The 21,396-nt window shown below is 37.4% G+C and overlaps 1 protein-coding gene across 2 annotated transcripts in view; it reads right to left on the reverse strand.

Annotated features, from left to right (window-relative positions):
- Positions 1–395: 395 nt before the first annotated feature.
- Trdmt1 (tRNA aspartic acid methyltransferase 1) overlaps positions 396–21,396 on the reverse strand; it is a 32,117-nt gene continuing 11,116 nt past the window's right edge. The window contains exons 2-11 of one of the 2 annotated variants that reach the window (XM_005354632.3): positions 21,154–21,263; positions 15,728–15,804; positions 13,759–13,830; positions 13,173–13,238; positions 12,828–12,897; positions 11,793–11,876; positions 10,223–10,566; positions 7,502–7,559; positions 6,902–7,031; positions 396–1,761 (exon numbers count right to left, since the gene is read on the reverse strand). In XM_005354632.3, the coding sequence (XP_005354689.1) occupies positions 1,631–1,761; positions 6,902–7,031; positions 7,502–7,559; positions 10,223–10,566; positions 11,793–11,876; positions 12,828–12,897; positions 13,173–13,238; positions 13,759–13,830; positions 15,728–15,804; positions 21,154–21,263 (1,142 nt within the window). In that variant the 3' untranslated portion in view covers positions 396–1,630. Of the gene's footprint in view, positions 1,762–6,901; positions 7,032–7,085; positions 7,247–7,501; positions 7,560–10,222; positions 10,567–11,792; positions 11,877–12,827; positions 12,898–13,172; positions 13,239–13,758; positions 13,831–15,727; positions 15,805–21,153; positions 21,264–21,396 lie in introns of both variants that reach the window. The other variant, XR_003377553.1, reaches the window with a different exon arrangement.

The raw sequence follows: 21,396 nt of genomic DNA on the forward strand, positions 1-21,396 counted from the left end.
TCCAACAGGATTAATGAAGAGATAGATAATTCATCTGTATTTGCATTTCCTGAGGCCTTTTTGTCTAAAAAAAAATAGAACTAAGTAAAGCATTCAACAGGCTAGAATTAGAATCTGTTTTCAGTTAGGAGAAATTAACAAAAAGTAAGATTTTTAAAAACAATTTTTTTATTTTTTAAAATAATATTAATTCTTGGAGAACATTGTTCGATTTATCTGGATCATATTCACCCTCCCTCCCTGACTTCTCACTTTGGGTCTTCTTAAAAACCGGGTGGCGGGGGACAGGGAGGTTGCCCATGCCTTTAATCCCAGCAATTAGGAGGCAGAGGCAGGTGGATCTCTGTGAGTTCAAGGCCAGCCTGATCTACGGGCTAGCTCCAGGACAGCCAGGGCTGTTACACAGAGAAACTCTGTGTGTGTGTGGGGGGGGAATGGGGGTGGAGAAGCAAAACAAAACAATCAAGTCCAATTGTGTTGCTCCGACATTCTTGAGTATAAGCCTGCCAGGAGTGTGAACCACGTACCAGCAACCACACCCTTGAGGAAAATGGCCTCTCTCCCAGCAGCTATCAACTGCAGGTAGCTTCTCAGCTAGCGTGGGACTCAATATCCACTTTGGCACTCTCCACACTCTTCGTGCTGGGGTCCTGTGCGGATTTCAGCTCATGCAGGCTTTGTGCTTGCTGTCACAATGGCTATGAGTTCATATGTACAGCTGTCTTGCTCTGCCTGGAAACACTGGTTTCTTAAACCACCTCTGGGTCTTACAGTCTTTCTGCTCCCCCTTCTGCAGGGATCCCTGAACCTTGGCAGGAAGGAGGTGCTATGTCCCACTTGGTACTGAGCTCCCCACAGTCTTTCAGTCTCTGCACGGTAAGCAGTTTCGAGTTTCTATATTGCCATCTACTAAAAGAAGCATATTCCCTGTATTGAGGGCAACACTAATCTATAATAATAAACCATCAGGAATGACTTAATACTATGCCCATTTAGCAGAATAATGGTGGTAGATTACCCCTAGGTTCCATGACCTATCTAGCCATAGGGTGCTGAGCCAGATAACAGTGCCAGGCATGGGTTCCATCTCATTGATCAGGCCTTAAATCAACTCGGAGAGCAGCTGGTTGTTCCCATAGCACTCGTGGACATACCCTAACAGGGCAGTCATCACTGCAGCTCCCAGGGTTCCCAGCTGGTTAAGAATGGTGATCTCTCCCTTCCATAGCAATGCACAGCACCTTCTAACACTATGGAATCTAGTCAGAAGGGATGATGCTTCCAGGTACACTTGGTTTCTCCATGTTACATAAAACAACTTGAAAATTAACATACAAAAATGATTTTCTAAAGATCATTATATTATTCATGCCATACTATATAAAGTACTAAAATAGATATAAAAGTTTAAATATCTTTAGTTTGCAGCATGTGAAACATATTTCATACACATACTTAAAAACTTTATAAAAATATTTGCCCATAGGGCAAAACAACAAAGTGAAGTTTTGGGGATATGGTGATATAAATTTAAGAAAACAATTTGACATGCATTACATAAATTTCCAATTAAAATGCTATGAAGCTAATTTAAATTTTATACAAATTTGCTTAAAATAGAATTTTAGAATCACTGTCTAGAATTGGAGGTACTTCCAAATGATTCACACAGGACTGTGAGGAGTTTGGCCACCACATGCACATTGAGACTGTTGCCAAGAAGCCGGTACCGCTGCTTCACTGTTATCTTCTCGGGAAACTCTAGAAAACAGAGGTGGCCTTTTCAGTATAGTTACTTGCAATGCTAATGTCCACAAATAAAAGATACCTTTTAGTAAAGGCACAATGGCCACTTATAAATACATTCATGTCTTCTTGGCAGTGTCAGGGCCAACAAAGGCCCTATGCTATACAATGGATCACCTAGTGCCACTGTAGTGTGTCTGTGTAAGCATACTCTATGATGCTCACACATGAAACTGCCAAAGAACACAGTACTAAGAAAGTATACTCACAGCTAACACAAAAGATAGTAAACTGCTAATATGAGCACGACAGTTTATAAATAAATGGGGATTTGGAGGACTGAATGTTGTATAACATCATGCTATAATGCTGATAGCAAGAGGTGCTGTATAACACAATTATATCAAATAATAACAGAGTACAGCTAAGGTAAACACATAGAGTTCACAAAAACATGTTATTTCACTTTGGAAAAATGGTGGCTATTATTTTTCTCAGTAAGTTTTATTTTTATTTAACAACACTTATCATAAAATTTACTCTTTTAAAAAAGTATTTGCTTTGTGCATTTTAGGAGAGTTCTCAAACATCTTCATTTTCATTGCTTCAAAATGAAATATGCTTGCACCCATCAGCAGCAGTCACTTCCTGTACTTGTCTTTGCCCACCCCCAACCACTATTTTTGATGCTATTACAGATTTGACTATTCTAACTTCATACATGGAATCAACAGATATGCTTTATGTCAGTCTTTTCACAGTTATCATAATGTTATCAGGTCTATTCACATTAGAGCAAATTCCAGTACTTACTTTCTATTAGTCAATACTATTATTAAGATAAGACATATTTTATTATTCATTCATCTACTGGTAAATGCTTGAGCTGTTTCCATTTGGGATACTATTATAATATGTACATATTATGGGAGTTTTTTGGGATATGTATCTAGAGGTAAAACTGCTGAGTCATATTCGTTTAATGTCTGCAGAGATGTTAGCACTGTCTGATTTCACTCTGGTGGATATAAAGAAATAGTTCACTGTGGTTTTCTTACATTTCTCTAATGATATTTAACATCCATTTCATATGTTTATTGGATATCTGCCTATTTTCTTTAAAGAAATGTATATTCAAATCATTTTCACATTTTTTATCTTGGATTATTTTCTTTTTATTGTTGAGCTGTAAAAAGTTCTTTATATATCCCATATATAGCTCGTTTTCATAGTTTGCTTCCATAAGCTGATTTTCTCTTACCTGATTTAATCACATTCAGTGTGATTTGTCATAACAAGCGAAGCAAAAGAAAATTAAACAATAATATAAAGGAAATAATTAAGAACATTAAGAATAGTACAATTTCATATAATTGTAATGAAGACCCATTATGTAAAGTAGCTTCACCAATATTAGACTCTATATTAACTGTAATAAGATAACAGTAATTACTATAATAAAGTCGCCATCTGCAATTAAGCATGACTGTAAAGCTTATATCGCACAGATAGTGAGCCACAGGCATGCACCTTACTAATCTCAAAGATTGTTCAGTTCCAAAACCATGAACACAAATGTGTTTACAAGGAACTTTTACACTATCCTAGGGATTGCTTTGCAAGGTTAAGGCTTCACTAAAGGGAAAGGTAAGTTTAGGAACAGAATTTTATTTTGTGCAGATATTAAAGTCTAAACTAAGTGATAGAAAAAAATTATAATAGTTTTTAAGTTAAAGGGTGATTTTAAAAAGCCTTGATAGATTAAAAAAAACTCAAGTCTTCAAAAACAAAACCACATAGAATGCATGAGATCAAGATAGCAGCTTTTCCTTCTCCAGTAAAGGTCAGTGTCCCTCTCCTAAAGCCAGCTAGTCACAGACAAGCAAGTTGACAGCCACAAGACACCGGGACAAAATGAACAGAAAGATCAATATGATTCCATCATTGCCAGGGAACAAATGGCTCAGACAATGTCCATTTTTGTACCCAGAGCTAATGTTGGAAGCACATATGAAGGACAGTTATGTCATGTTCTATGATAACATCTGGGCAAAACTGTCAACACAAGCATATCATATTTTTTAAAAGAGAATTCAGCAATTAAAAATATGTAACAATAACAAATGAGGCCATGAATCTGAGAAAGAACAAGGAGGGGACACATGGGAGGGGTTGAAAGGGTGAAAGGTAAAAAGGAAAATGATGTGATTATATTTTAATCTAAGAAAATGTTAAAAATTAAATGGAATAAAATAAAGACTCCTCATAGTATTTTGTGTTCATATATTTGAAGAACCTCAAGAAATTCTACTTTACTCAACTCAAATTTCAAAACAGAAAAAATATTTATGAAATTTATAAAATAAAAAGTAGCCATCTCTAGGGTCTACCAAGATAGCTTAGTGCCACTACTTAAAGACTTTTAGGTAAGTAGGTAAAGAGAGAATCCTCAAGGTATCCTTTAACATACACACACATACATCATGGCAGATGCACATATGAACATGCACATACACACACAAATAAATAAACAAGTAAATGTAATATTTTAAAATTATAGAGAAATAATTTAAACCAATATAATTTTTCTAGGATAATATGTAAACATTTAAACACACTAACTCAGTCAACTGTCATAATACCTCATAAAGTGGGTGGTTTTAATTATCTACATTTTACAAAAAAAGAAAACAAAAAGAGAAAAGATAATTTAAGGTAGAGCAAAGAAAGATTCTAGCTTGGTTTGATTCTGGCCCTCCAAACCCCTTATCAAGTTTCAATATTACCACGGTGACCACAGCTCTAGAGGTAAAATAATCAGGTTTCTAAGACTAAGGAACTCACTTTGATTAGACTTCTCTTTTAAGAAGTATGCAGAGTACACCTGCTTGTTCAAAATACGAAGAGAATAGGAAGTAGGAGAACAGACTGGAAACCAGAATTAAGTCTAATCCTCAGCTCCTAAATTTTCTCCCTTTGTGACATGAACCAAGGAACGTCTGCCTTTCTTTAGTAACAATCTCTAAAATATTGATGATTGAATGGGCTGACCAAAAAAGGGGGGAACATAGTAATTTTTTCTATCTTAAATTATGTCAGTGTGGCGATTTCTCAGAAAATTAGGAAACAACCTTCCTCAAGACCCAATAATACCACTTTTGGGTATATATCTAAAGGATGCTCAATCGTGCCACAAGGACATGTGCTCGACTATGTTCATAACAGCTTTGTTTGTCATAGCCAGAACCTGGAAACAACTAAATGCCCCTCGGCTGAAGAATGGATAAGAAAAATATGGCACATTTACACAATGGAGTACTACACAGCAGAAAAAAAAATAACGACAGCTTGATTTTTGCAGGAAAATGGATGGAGCTAGAAAACATCATTTTGAGTGAGGTAACCCAGACACAGAAAGACAATTATCACATGTACTCACTCATAAGTGGTTTTTAAACATAAAGCAAAGAAAGCCAGCCTACAAACCACAATTCCAAAGAACTTAGACAACAATATGGACACTAAGAGAGACTTATACAGATATAATCTACATGGGAAGTAGAAAGTATAAAAAGACAAGATCTTCTGAGTAAATTGGGACCTTGGGGAATCGAGGATTGAAGGGGGGGAGGAGAGAAGGGAGGGGAGCAGAGAAAAATGTAGAGCTCAATAAATATCAATTTAAAAAAAAGAAAAAAAGAAAAAAATTAAAAACAGAATACAATTATAGTGTTTTCCCTTCCCTTTCTTTCTACCTGCCTCTCCTATGTGCCCATCCTTGTTCCCTCTCAAAATTATGCTCTTTTTCAATTTTTATTGTTACACACACACACAAATATATATATAAACTATCCAAATTTATAAACATAAACTGCAGCAATGATAAGCCTTTAAAGGACAGGGAGTAGAAAATAAGCCTGGTTGCTGTGAGTATGCTCACAGAAGCAAACACTGAGAGCAGTTAAATGGGATGGCCGGCTTGCTGTCAGTGTACAAGGGACCTCATCTGTAAGTTTAGTACTTAGGCTCTGAAACCCAATCTCTTTCGCCTATTATTCACCTCACAAACAGGCATCAATATTACAACTCTACTGGACTTAAAAGTCTCCCTTAGATATTCAAATCCTCAAGCAGAGTTCTCAGAGGCGGATTTCCTCCTCCTAGTCCTGGAGGCTTGCTGGGTAGGTCTAGTTTAGCCAGGAATGGGGAGCACTCTGAGTCCCTGATGTAAGAAAACATGGATGTTTTAGACCTAGAGTGCTGGCGGCAATGGGACAGGAAGGGCTTGGGAACACAGTAAGCACAGGACAGTGTCCAGGCTTCACGGCACTAATCCCTGGATTTCCTGTACTACAGTGAAGTGAGGACTTTGCCTTCCCTCTATCTCTGCTTTTGTTTGTCAGTTCCCCTGCTGTAGATCCCCTAATGCTCCTGAGTGCCCCTCACATTCCTTATAGTAGACAACAAAGACAAATAACTGATAATGTGTCTTCGCTCAAGTAAAAATCAACCTCAAATCCAACCCCTATCCAACAACTGGTTAACTCAACCACCCTTTACCTTCTTACTGTGAAAATGCCAATTGGGCCTAGCCGAGCGTGTTAGTATAGACTGTAATCCCAGCTACTGAGAGGGCTGAGGCAGAAAGATCATGACTTCAAGGACCACCTGGGCTAAAAAGCAGGCTCAAGACTGCCTGGTCAACTTAAAAAAAAAAAAAAAAAAAAAAGGAAAGGGCAGGGGAATGTAGCTGGGTACAGCATACTTGAGGCTCTGAGTTAATAAAAATTACAAGAAAATATAGGGGAGAAATTGAGGGGACCCCGCACCATACACAGGCTAGTGTGGAGTTACCGAGTTCAGACCTATCCACTGCCCGAGAGAGTCAGTCATCAACATCCTGTCCTCCTCCTGAATGGGCTGATCCCTGCTGGACTAGAGAGGGAATACTACAAGACAAGGCTCAGCACCTTCCCTGAGACATGACAGAAGAGAAGACAAGCCAGGAAAACCCCAAAGCTCCACGGCACACAGGAGGGGGTTCACAAACTCACCTGTCCTGGCGAAGTCACTCATGAAACACACATGTAAGGTCCTACTGAAATGCTGAGAGCTTTAATAAAGGAAAGCTGTGACCCTCACGGATCTCACATACCAAATTCTGGAGGAAATCCCTGCAGATTCGCAATTTCTCTAGGCGTGAAATATCGCAGTTTGAGCGTTGACAACTTAGCTATCTTTTCTTCCGGGGGCAAATTATTAAGAGATTTGAAGACATTCTCAATCTGTTAAAAAAAAAATCCACAAGAAATTAAAAAATACTGCATGACCAGACTTACCGTTTCCAGTTGCGAGGCAGCTGGAGGGCAGTGGACAAACCATCTGCCATGTCACACGGAGCAGAACGTACAAGTGACTATCTCTGTGAACAGCTGGATCACTGCTTCAATAATGGCAACAGACTTGGAAAAGCAAAGGCTCTACTGAACTGATCAGGAACCTAAGACACATCAGTAAATATAAAAATTAGAAAATTATAAAACGTACAGGAAACTGAGTAAACTAACAAAGTCAATTTCACAATGCTAACAAGAAACTCAGTAAGTAAAAGAATTACACCACAGAAAATAAAATGTGTTATCAGTAACTACATAGCCATTCAGCCGAACATTTCAAATATTTTAATATTCTTAAATTAAATATTAAAGATAATATTACTGAATAGAAAGTTTAAATTTAAAAACATACATGGTACCTGAACATCCTCTGCAGTCTGTAACACTGAGCCTGTCCCTTCAATGTAGCTTCCATACCTGAAAAATTCACATTAATAATACATGACACCTGATGTATATTAATGCCAAAGCGCGCGCGTGTGCGCTCTCTCTCTCTCTCTCTCCTCTCTCTCTCTCTCTCTCTCTCTCTCTCTCTCTCTGAGTCTGTGTGACTGTTTATGTATATATAGGTGTGCATGTACATGTATGTGTGTAAAGACCCAAGGACAACACTGGCTGTCATGTCTCAAGCACAACCCAATGTTTTTTGCAGACAGGCTCTCTCACTGGCATCAAACACACCAAATAAGTTAAGCTGGCCATCCAGCAAGGCCCAGAGATCTGCTGGTCTCACTCTCCAGAGCTGAGTTTGCAGTATGCCACCATACCTAGCTATATTTGACATGTGTTCTGGGGTTCTAATTTTGGTCCTTATGCTTATTAAAAACAGTATACTAGCCAGAGATCTCTTTCTAAAAATATTTTTACATGATAAAATATTTCTAAAATGACATAAATTTATATTCTTCTAAAACATCTTTGATAGTATCATAGAAATAGGCTTTTTAATTTAAAATAAAATAAAAGACATAATTCTATTTAAACTTCTGAAAACTAAACTTGGCAGTTGAGTTGTATAAACACCACTAAACACTGTATTAGTGTTTTTGTATCAATTGTCATATCTGCAATGTTCCTTGTTAGGAAGTACACACTATATTTCAAAGGTCCCTGCCACATTAAACCAAATATATAGATGGAAATATATTGCTATTATTTTTATAATGCCCAAATTATAATTTCTTCTCAGCATCCAAAATCTTTGGCTCCCTAATACCACAAGAACTTAAGTTTAACTTTCATTAACCCAGTTTTCTCTTATTAGCATCTTCATTTAAGAATTAGTTTTAAATTGTATAAGATGTACAAAATACTTCAGAAATGACAGGTCTAGTATTATTTTTCTGTTGTTGACAAGTTGGCTTTCCATCATGAGCACTCTCTTTTCACAGTAAGGACAATTGAAACTATAGACTAGAGAAGTACATCAGGGAAAAATAACTGCTTCCCACTGTCTTCTTATATGTGCGCACACTTAGACATCTGTGCGCCCGCCATCTTTAGCTGAAGATGCAGAGCTATCAGAGTGAGGCTTCCTTTATGCCATCTGTATTACAAGAGAGCACCAAGGCTGCTTTTTATTACAAACTGCTAAGTATTATTTTATGAGAGTCCTAACCAGAACCTATTGAACTTGGTAATAGACAAGAGTTGAGTGGAGTCTTTTTAAATAATAAATCCTTTCTCCTGGAAGCATAGCAGCAGATCATAAAATCAGCCTGAGTCTATGTGGCTATAGGGCAGCAGCGCCTTTCCACAGCCTAACAACAAGCAGGCAAGAAGACGGTTGCCTTCACATCACAGAGTGAAGCTGAGGGGCATGCACAAAACAGAGACAATGTTTTTAACTTTTTTCCTAAGCAATTCCTCCTATCACCATGTTTTTTAAAAACTGTCAAAAAATTGTTGTGATTCAAGAAACAACCCAAAATAAAACACTAAATGTTCAACCATAGGTAATTAACAAAACAAATTATACTCCTCTTTTACCATGAACATCAAAGGCATTCTTATATTACCATGGCAATAATATCCAAGGAAGATTATGAGTAGCTTTCCTCTAAGCCAGCAGCCACCATTTTGGAAATTCATCTCTGTCCTCTCACGAAAAGAGTGCCCCAGCTAGGCCTGTTGACTGCTTTTGTCCCTTGTAGAAAGGTGGGGAGGGTCACAGATGTCACCTGAGTATCCACTGCTCCCTATCACTGTGCTGTGCAACTCTGCCTTCATTGCAGATGGCATCGGGGAGAGCTAGAGTATATAGCCAGGGAAGAGTAGATAAAGGACCCTCCCTCTGTGCAGATACAGGCAAGCCATGATCCTTACTGTGTAAAGGTTTTCCAGGTACAGCCTGCTGGGAGTCAGGAGTACTTACACCCCTTAGGAACCTCTCACCTGTGCTCTGGAAAGAAGCCCAATAAACTCGTTGGTTCTCAAGAGTGAACTTTGGTGGAATCATGCTTAAGTTTGAGGCTGGAGCATTAGTAGTAGGGGTACTGTTGCCATGGTGAGAAGTTTTTTTTTAATGTTCATCCCAGGAAGCAATATTAATAACACCACCATTGGAAGGCCAGATAGTATATTGATACCACAGGCTGGTAAAAGACACAGATGGCCAAAAGACAGATGAAGTAGGGAGTTTTATAATATTAGTAACTTTTGAATTTTGGAACATGAGAATTCATTATCTATTTAAAAATCCAAGTAAATTTTAAACTGTAACTGGATGATTCAATTTTATTTCCTTAAATTAAAATATAATTTCTTCCAATATAGTAATAGACATCACTCTTGAGGTTTGATGTGTCTCAGAGAAAGAAATGTAAGATTACCAATTCACAAACTGCAGAAATCATGCTAAGACAAGTACTGAAGCTATACAAAGGTCATTCGCAAATGGCCTTGTCTTCCGCGAACGCTCTGTGGGTGGTGCACAGAATGTTCTGGGCCAGGAATGCTCACTTGTGCTCTACTGGCAATTAGGAAAAAAGTCAGTCTAAGAGAAACATTTATCAAACACCTCTTGCTCTGAGAACTAAAAGACTAGCTATGAAACATGATTATTTTAGATACAACCTTACCCTTTGGTAAAGCACATGGACCTTCTGGAGGTGGGCTTAACAATATCTAGTAGAAGAGCGTATCGCAGCAACAACTTTGGTGGTAAAAAGTACTGGCTTGGGTCAACATCTTCAAGAAACTCTTTCAGCATCTGCACAGAGAGGTCACTGTCCTGCTGGTGCTTCCTGTCGATTTCTTCTGCAGTTTCAAGCTTAAAAAGAATGGTATCTTTTCCTGAACACTGTGTGCTGCTGCTATCAAAGCAGGTGCTTGGTTCAGGACTCTCCGCTAGTAGCTTATTTTCTGCAACTACGGAACAGTTTTGTGGCTGTATAGTCGCACTTTTAGGAAACTCCATCAGTATCTGGCATTAAATTAAAAAATACAAATTGTCAAAAAGTTTTATTTAAAATAAGAGATAAATCAATAATATCAACTGAACATGTGGGAACTTTTTAGACTTTATAAGGTTGACATTAAAAAGATAAACATAGTGGTCTGCTTGTATTTACACAAGCTGTTGTCAGAAGTTATTAGTCATACAGCCATACAGAAAGTGAGCTGCAGAGGATTTATTTCACGGAATTCCTGTTTGGTGTACTTATTAATGGAAAAGCTCACAAAATATAAACACAGCATCACAAGGGGGAAAGAAGTTTAAAAAGCAATGTTGACATTGGAAAATGTGCAGAGAACTAAAGATTAGCAAAGTCCTCCATTAAAAAGGAAATGCTGCAACATCCTCATTAGGAAACAAAACTCACAGTGCTTTTCACTGAGAATATTCATGTGGGGGTGGGGTGGGCAGTGTGGATGATTTGATATAGAAACTCATAATCTCATATACTTCTATTTTATAACTGAGAAAAATACTCAAGGAATTTCTAATGATTAAGTCTTCCTTAATACACTTTTCACATTGCTTCTGAAACCGTCCAGACAGAAAGAACATCTGTCACTGGAGAGTCAAAATGATGACTGGACTTCACTAGCCGACCTACTGGCTTCTGAGCTGTACTGGGGACAGTTACGTGGAGCAAAGTTCTTTGAGCCATTGCAACTCTGTTATCTTTCCTCATTTCTTATGAAAACATAAAATTACTTACCAAGAATCTCAACTTAGCAGTTGAGAATTTGATGCTAGCTTATACTAATGATTACTACATTTTAACCAATTAAGATAAATAAAATTGGCATCATGGAAAGTATAATAAATATGTTTAAACAGGCCATTTCAAAGACAGTACACTATATTTTATCAGAAGTAATCAAAGGCTTTAAGTGGAAGAGAAAATGACAAATGCAAAAGTCAGTGGGCCTGGAAGTTACGGGGGATAACAATGCTAATGATAATTTTCAAACTTACAAAGCTTTGTGAGCTTTAGCTCTATTTAGCTTAGTGAAAAGTAAACCAAAGAGAAGAGAGAGATAAAAGTAAACACCAGGAGAAACAGAGACCTGGAAACAGATATGAAGATGACTGTATTATAAACTCTATAGGCACTGTAGCCCTGAGTAGGTACTGAGAAGAAACTGGCAGACCGAGATTCATTCACGAGTACACAGTAATAGCAGCAGCAGCAACAATACCTGACCAGGGACCTGAAAAGGTAAAGGCTCTGACTGAAGCTTTGCAATGAGAAAATATCGTAGCCTCGAGTTTGGAATACCAAGCTGCAAGTAAAACAGAAAGGCTAGTTACCATATGAAATTTGGGAGATTAATAGCAACTTCAGCATAAAGATGCAGACAGATATGCACCTCATTTCTGCCAGAGCAAATATGGCTACTGATTTTTGGAAGACTTCTTCACAGAAGAATCTAAGGCAGTTACCTTGCTGCTCTGTATCTTTCAGTGAATGATATTTCTCCCAGACAAATGCATTCATAGGTCATAATTCACAAGTAAGAAGAAATAGAGACATTCTGTATTTGTTATTGATAATATAATAGTGGTAAAATAGTAGATTAAATTCAAATATAGATATTTTTGCTATTCTTACTTTTACTTTTAAAGAGGAGGATGTACTATACTCTAGAAGAGGCAATGATCAGAAATAAAGTTAAAGAGATCAGTTACACTGCAAATTCTGACAACTTATATATTAAATTTTTAAACTACATTTTATTTTCATCTGTGCACAAAGAGCTATATAATATAGCTAACGATGATGAGAAACTAAAAGGAATGGCAAACACAGCAACACTTACAACATCAATCTTTCAAATAGCAAGTGCTTTGAACAGTGCTTGCAATCTAATGTCATTTAACAACAAAGAATTATAAACAATATGTCCACTTTGCTTTCAATCTTGGACTACTTTGAGCATTACTGCACACAAGACACCTAATTCAAACATGTAAAACTCCATTTATTTTCAAAACCTATAATCGTTTATTTTCCAAAAAGAAAAATGCATGAAATTTAATGAACCTATTTTATGTACAGGTAAATCAACAAGCATGGACTGTGTTCTTCAGAAAGTAACAGTCATGTCTAAGTCAACTTAACACTTATATGAAATATTAAAAATAGGTCTATATTGTTTATTACATCAAATTCCCCGGGGTGGGGAAGTCCTTAAATGATCACTCATCTAAGGGTTTGCAGTTGTGACACCTACAGAGGACGGAGATAACAGAAACTCCTGATGCTGAAAACCACAGGCTTCCATCGTTTGTATCAGCAGCTCTCTGCAAAGAGAAAAGACCCAGCCCTAGCTTAGACATGACATCCTTATATAACAACACACACAACACTTCATCAGCAGGAAAAACCCAACGCTACTAAAGCCATTTAGAGACAAGTCTTTCAAGTCATTACCTGAGAAATTGCATTTTGTTTTTAATTTATTTTTCAATATAGCAAATATTTTTAATCTTCCTTCATATATTATACCCTGACCACAGTTCTCCCTCTCTCTTCTCCTCCAAGTCTAAGACATGTGCAAGACAAATATATGCTTTACCTTGTAGATGATACTTCAAAACCTTTAACATTTTCTAGAAGAATATACCTGGGTAATTTTTGTAATCTACAAGCCAAAACAAATAGAAATACAAATATTTCATTACAAAGAAGTAAAAAGAAAATCACAACTTGTAAGAAATGGAGGCTTAAGTAACTTTCTAGATTTTAAAAAAATGAATTTTAAATCCTATTTTATTCATTTTTCCCAAGACATTCCATACTTGAACAAGTTCACACCTGAAGAGTTAACTTCCACTGAAGCATAGCTCATAATCTGGCTTTCCCGGGCTTCTGCATGGCTCACAGGCTGCCATTCAGCCCCGATGGCAGCGTTCACCAGCACTGGCAACATCTGCATGACTAGAATGAATGAGCAGCAGCAACCAAATTTAGGTGGCTCCTGACAGCTCTGTCACTCACTGTGGAGGGAAGCATGTAATTCTGAAACATTTGCTGTCGTTTTATTAACTGTGACAGAAGAAGGGGGCATGTGGCAACTTCTAATCTCTACAGAGTGACAAGCATTACATTCTTCCATACTCATAGCTTTAAATTTAAGGTAAGTTTGCAAAAATCTATATTACCTTGGGAGAATATCTAGAATGTACAAGAAGCTATTTGTCCTTGGATCAGTCATATCCCCTTGTAGGCCAATTCTAAAAAAGCAAAGAAAACACAAAAGAAGTTTATCAAAAATTTTACATAATGATACCAAAAAGACTTAGTCAGTTAAGAGAATTCAAATAAGTTGATCTTTACCATAAGGAACAAAACAGAAAAGAAAGGAAAACAAGTTGGCTGGGTAGGTGGTGATCCCAGTAGATGACACTCGTGATAACCACCATTTAATCAGACTGGACAAGAAGGGACACTGAGATAATCTTGTCCGGTGTAAACAAACCCTTGATCTCAGGGTTTAGACAACCTAGGGTCGGCACGTGGAATCAGGCAGCACTGGGCTAGGAAACACAGTGGACAAAGTTCACAGCATGGCCAAGGTTCAAATGGAAAGGAACACTAGGATGGGGTCTGGAAAACAGGACCAGAGAGGGTCAGGGTTTTTACTTCGGTGCTTAGTAGCCTCATGGTCCTAAGCTACAAGACATCTCTATCAATCTATCAGCAGGTCTGAGATTAAAGACTGGAGATTAAACTGGTCTTAAACAGATTCCTCAGAAATCTCCAGTTCTATATTCTTTCCCTTTCCACCAGAGCTCAGATATCAACTATGGAATCGCGGCGGCAGCAGCAGCTGGACTTAGGCTAACCTACAGAGAAGATGGCAAGAGGGAGGACCCTGGGCCACTGCAGCTGTACATGTCCTCGGGCTGACTTCTGCTCTGTGCACACTAGGCCACACGCCCCATGTGCTTAAAGCCACCTTCCCATGGGGTGTCCTCTGCCTTCTCTGATAAACTCCCACCCCGCTTTCCTCACAGCTTGAATGGAAACTCTGAAAGAATTCCCCTCTCTGGGCATGACACATGCCACTTTCTCCTCAGTGCTCTTGTGGTCTTGCAGGGTTCTTACAGTACCAAATGTCACTGTTCTGTAACACTAATTTATGAGACATTCCTTTCAATTATAAACTCCAAAGATCAGGAACTACAGCATCAGACACACTACATGGCATCCAGGCACAAGAACCCTCAGGGAGACAAGCTTCCTCAAGTTCAAAGATGTTACAGCACAAGATTATTCATCTAAATCAAAATATTTATTATATATAACACTTCAGCCAGCCATATTAATACAAAATATATCAATAATTAAGAAATAATGGTTCTGACCTTTGTCTAACTGTATAGTCATGGGAAAGTTAAACATTCTATGCCTCAGTTTCTCACCTACAAAATAATAGTAACATTAAGACTCTATTAATGTGGCTACTTAAAAACAATATATCTTATTAGAAAAAATAAATTTGTTTTAAGACAATTCCTTGAAACACATTGTTAGAAATTACAAAATAAATCTGAAATTAGAAATTATAATGTGGCTATGAAAAATCTGAATTATCATATTAATTTTGAGAAATACATAATTTGTAAATATATGCTAAACTAGCTTTCAATTTTTTACATAAGTAATTTACAAATGAAATATTTCTGAGGAAAATTCAGTTTCACTGATAAGAATTGGCTCTGAATGCTCAACATTTTATAGGAATTAAGGTAATTTGAAACAAAATAAATGTACCTTAGATATACCTATAACACAGTATTAAACATATACTACTGAACAAATTATTTTGCTCTTCTGACTGTAACTGTCAATTCCAATCTTGATGCTGGATTATAATTATGAGTGCAGGAAAGGATACATTTACAAAGTGCTTTAAAGCTGTGCATGTGCAGCTAGGGTCTTAAGCTCTTCCTGTTTCCCTTCTTTCCTTCTTCTGTCTCTCCCCTTTCTTTTCTTATTGGTGGTGAGGGATGTGTGTGTGTCATGATTTGAACACAGGGCCCATGCATGTTAGGCAAGTATTTGCACTGAGCTATATCCTCAACCCACACCGACTCTTCCTTAATAGAAAATACTTATCATACATACCTTGTGAATGGCTGACAGGGAGGGCTCATTACAATCATATTGAAAGATAGCTTGTCAAACTCTTCCAGTGAAATACCCTAAGGAATGAACATTTGGAAGAAAGAAAACACGCATAGAATGAAGAGAGGAAGTACTAAACAAAACTAAGGAATCAGACATCACAGGTTTGCCTAACACTGTGCTTTACACCGATTTCCCAAAGCAATCTTGTCAGGAAAACAGTGGCTTCCTCCACACCTGTCCCTTTAGGAGGTCTCAGGTGTAACACTGCTGTTTCTGGACTTCTCAGAACTTTATTTTGTAAGTAACCATATTTGGCAAAGGTCTGGGGAATCTTTAAGCACCCATCTATCATTGTGCTTCTCTCTTTCACAAGTGTGATGTAATGAATAGCCAGAATGGTCAGCTTAGTACTATGTCAACTTAGCAGAGTAATAGTAATAGACAAGAGTAATTAAAATGACCCCTAATCTGTTCCATTTACACATGCATATAAAAACACACATATATGTACAACAATGAGAAATACATGTCAGTGTTTCCATTACCAATTCCCATTAAGCACTCTTGGCCAGAAATACAAAAAGAATAGCCCAGTATCACAACCTCCCTAGTTATTAAAACAAATCTCTAACAAGCATTAAGTATTTCGATAAAGTGGGAAAGTTTATGCTCTGAATTCTATGAAGGGTGAGTGAAATCGGGAAAATGTCAGCTGTAGCCACTGAATTAAAAGTTAGTGACATGTATAAGGCCAGGAAATAACATATGAATCTTGAGAAGTGCTCATAATTTTTAGTTTTATTACAAGAGATTAAAATGTTCAGTAAAAAACACCAAATTTTATGAATACTCTCCGACAGAGTTTTCCTCTTTTCCAGAAGGATCTCATTAATTCCTACCAAGAGAATCCTTACTTTTGACACTGGAGCATTTCTAGGAGAAAGCCCACTTTGGGTCCACTGTGAGCATCCTTCAGATAAGTTTTGATAAACCTGTTTATGTTTCGTTTGTAACTATGAAGTCTGTACTCGTAAGACAATGGTTTTCCTATCTTGCAGTGTAGAAGTGATAAACAGTGAAAACTCATGGCTGGCTATTCCTTATCCTGTCCTGCCCAGTGAGAGTATTTTATGCATCAATTACCATTCAATCATTTATCTGCTGTCAGCTTTAAACCCTTTCATCCTTTATCAGCATTTTCATGGTATTTCTCTGCTCACTTTATATGTACAGTATGTTAGCTCATTTAGCAATTTTTATAAATCAATCCACTACTATTTCTGAGTAGCATTTACCTGGCAGGCATTGTTGTATACAATGAGCAAGCCCAATGAGGTGTCTGCTCGTGACATTTACACACTAGTCATTAGTAATTTCTCACTTGCTAGCTAAGTATTTTGGTTTCATCTACAGCTTTTTGATTAAGGAATTCCACCGCTGGTTATGAACCTGTGTTATATCTCAGCCCAACCATGGATGATAACGAAGACTTTTCTGGCAGGCTGTGTGGAAAAAGTTGCCTTCCTCAAGACAGGCCTGGTACACAGCCAAGACCGTATCGCAGTCTCTGAAGGGCGCTGCTATCACGATCTTGCTGCCATGGACAATCGTGCTCTTACACTCTAGTTACCATCCCCGATCCACAGTGTTTGCCATCCTAAATGACTTCCTCTCTCCATTTGACAACGCCTGTCAGAAGTCACCTGCTAGTGTCTGCTAGAGGAGGAGGAGACCAGAAGAATTTCCTCCCCCGCCCCTCTCTCTCTCTGTACCAAGCACTCTTCCACTTCTTGGCCTCCCACTCACCCTGTCCTCATATCTTAAGCAGGGAGACAGCCCCCACCTTGTGCTGATCCAAGGAGACACAAGGTAAATCAGGGTTTTCAGTTAAGTTAGATTCTGGCTGATACTTTATGACCTCACCTGCATATGTTAACTGGAAAAGTCAAACCCATAGAGGCAAAGAGTAAACTGGTTGAAAAACAGTGGTGGAAGAGCACCAAGCCACTGCAGTGAGTCTGGGCATCTATTGTATGGCATGGCGATGTGCTTTGCCCCGCCCAGCAGGCTCACACAAAGTAAGAATGTAGGGGGAAGAATATGCCACTTGCTCAATGTAACCATTTCTTAGCATACATATGTGAGTACATATAAACTATATTCCATACAAATATATATAGATAAAAATTCCTATTTTTTTCCTGCACTATAAAACAAAAAGACAGTCTTCTTTTTTTCCTCACAAACACACAGATTAATGAACTGACTCCCCTTTGAGTGAGCTAGAATTGCTTCCCCCAGCCCCTTTTCTTGTTTCCAATAATTTTATAGACTATGCATATATAATGATTTACCATATCTATTAAAACTAGCAAGGAAATATAATTAAAGCTTGAATTCCTTAAGCTTCTATTAGTATATATCTAGAGATCTCAATAGGTCCAAATACACATAGTTTCTCATCATTTCTCTTAAAGAGTAGAACAGACAGGATATTAAATTGTTAAAGTAAAATATTCAATCAGTAGTATATTAAGAATTTGTTGATTTAGATTATGTTTGGTTACATCTACTTTAAAATATTTATATTAAATTTGCTTTTGTAATAAAATTTTTTAATAAAATAACCGGTACTGCCATTTGCTATCTCACAGAAATTATGAAACCTAAATTTACCTAAGTCTGTACATTCAATTCAGAATTACGTATTTTGGGTATTCTTATTCTGAACGTGTTTACACTGCTACTTTCATGATGAGAAGGCTAAACTGATTCTGGTTGGCCATGAAGCTTATGATGGGCACCTTATTAGTTATTATCATACCTCACACTGTAGTCAGGGCCAAGAATCGATATCTAAACAGATGGTGGGCTTGGGTGAGGACCTGCTACTCCTGCCCTGCTAAAGTAAAAAAATAAAAGACTATGGTGTGCTCAGCCTTAAGGGAGACCTTTGCCCCCCCACTTACACATGTTGTGCACTACCAAGGGCTGGAGATCATCTTAGAAGAGGAGATAGAAAGGTTGAAAGATCCTGGCAGTGAACAACTACAATGAAATTCTATAAGAGTTTAACTTCTAACAACTTTACCTTTATTTTTACAAAGCCAAAACAACCTCAGAAGCCCTAAAAAACTGTGTTAAATGTAAGTGCTATTGAGTTTGCACATAGTAGACTTCTGTTAGAGCAGGCTACCATTGCAGGAAAGAGACTGAAAAACTAAAATAGGATCTCACGATTGCCACAGCTTTCTGCTAAGTAATTATTTCTAGACAGCAGTGAAGGGAGGCAACTCCCAAACAGAACCAAGTAAGCTAAACAATGGAGGAGAGACAGGAAATAGGTCAGGGTGACTAACTGTGTCACAGGATGAAGGAAGCACACATTATCTGCACAGCTGTCCCACTGAACCTCTGGGATCAGTCTGTGCACACAGCAGTCACGACACCGTAAGATGGAGCAAAGAACATCTACCAGGGAAAGAACAGTTACTAAGAAGACATAACTTCCAGGTTTTACATAAGATCAAGAGTCACTTATACCAAGTAGAGAGCCTGTGTATGTATGGCAAAAATCCCACAGGACTTACATTGCCTGAATTCAGTATGTATTAAAAACTACCACTATCAAAGCCTTGTGTTATTGAAGTAAGAGTTGATATATTCATCCTACTGAGAAAAGGGCCCAAAGATGCACCCATAAATACGTGATCTGTTCCTTATAACATGTCATGGGAACTGACTAAAAGACCACCCTTCAGCAAATGATCGACTTTACATTCCCTTACGGTGAAAAAAAAAAAAAAATAGCCCATTCTGCATACTGCATGTAAAAAGTAAGTGTGAATGGATCATAGATCCAAATGTAAAACCCAAACCTACAAATCTAAGGAAAAAAAAAAAAACAGAAAAATTTGGAGAATAAAAAGGTTTCACAGAATACACTAAAAAAAGTTCTGTGCAGGAAAAAAAAATTCCTATAACTATAATTTCTGCTCTTTGATGGAAATAGCTAAAGAAATAAAAAGGCAGGCTATAGAATTAGAGAAAATATTTGTTATATCCATTCTGAACAAATAAGTTTAATCCAGAAAACAAATGTAACTAAGTAATACAAACTGCACTCTTCGCATGGATGCCATTACTGTGCATAATTGACAGCTTCATGAGAATTTTGCATGTAAAATTTCTACAATAAGGAGTTAAAGCCTTATTTTCACAGTAAGAAATACTGGGCTCTGTTGGGTTTCCTTTTGCTACCCTGTGGATAAACAGCTCAGAATGGAATTACTGGACTGTGTGACAATTATCTGCAAAGTTATGAGATAACAAGTTTCCCAAAGTGCTTTAATAAATCTTACATTAGATCCATCAGTGTCTCAGTGAGAACACTCACACATCAGCAGACACTTGCTGTTGCTAGTCTTCCACAGGAAGAGCATGGATAAAGGAACTTACTCGCCCCCGAGCCTGACGTTCAATCCTCAGAAACCACATGGTGAAAATAAGAGAATCAATACCTGCAAATTGTCCCTTGACCTACACACACACGCATGCATGTGCCATTGTATGCACAATGTCTCTCTTTTACAAACACACCAACAAATAATAGGAAAAAAATGAGGTGTTCTTATTTATTTTTATTGAAAAACATTTTTTCATATAGCTTATTCTGATTATGATTTCCCTTCCTCATCTCCTCCCAGATCCTCCCCACCTTCCCACCCATTCAATTCCATACCTTCCTTCTCTTTAGAAAACAAGCAGGCCAATAATAAATTTTTTTTTTAAAAAAAAAGAAAAACCAGAGTAAAATAGAACAAACATGCAGAGAAAAAAGAAAAGAGAGAAAAAGCATAAGAAATACACACAAACCCATATAAACAAAAAAATGGGAACCATAAGAGATAAGCAAAAGACAAGCACAATAAAAAAAAAAAGCCTAACCAAAGCATAAGACAAAAATCTCCAAAAATATTATTGAGTTCATTTTGTTTTGGTCATCTAGTGCTCATATTCATTTCAAAACAGAGCCCATGATTGGTGAAGTATATTAACTCTGACAAGGTTGCTAATGAGCATTCAGAAAGTAATAGCCAAGGAACCCTTTCTTATTGTTACCACGTGCTGTATTACATAGCTAGGAACTGAATGTGACCATTACAGTTTGCTATCTCCACTATCGAAGCTAATCATGTTCATGTCAATCTTTTCTTTCAGAGAGCAAATAGTGACCTCACTCTTTGAGTGCTTTAAATAATTTACTCTTTCTTTTGATAGAATTTAAAACATTCATTCTTCTCCTAAAATTTTATTTGCACAACTTATTTTCCAATTAAGCCACCAGAAACCAGCATTTAGGAATTATTAGTAATATGCATTTTCACTGCTATTATATTATTAAAATAATAATATATACTCACTTCGATAGTCTTTGCCAGTAATTGTGTGTGAGGAAAATTATGCTTGTATACTTCATTAGCAACAGTATTCACATCAATAGCAGCCACCACGTGAGCGGGGATACAGCTTTCTGGAATGATAAAAGGAATATCGTCAATATCAGCCCATCATAAAGAATCCAGCAGTGGCCGACTTTCTCCCCCAGCCTGATCTCAGCCCACAGCAAAGAACCGGGCAAGAGGAACAGGCAGGAAGAACCGGGC

Source organism: Microtus ochrogaster, chromosome 16, assembly GCF_000317375.1.
Source record: "Microtus ochrogaster isolate Prairie Vole_2 chromosome 16, MicOch1.0, whole genome shotgun sequence".
Classification (NCBI taxonomy): Eukaryota; Metazoa; Chordata; class Mammalia; order Rodentia; family Cricetidae; genus Microtus; species Microtus ochrogaster.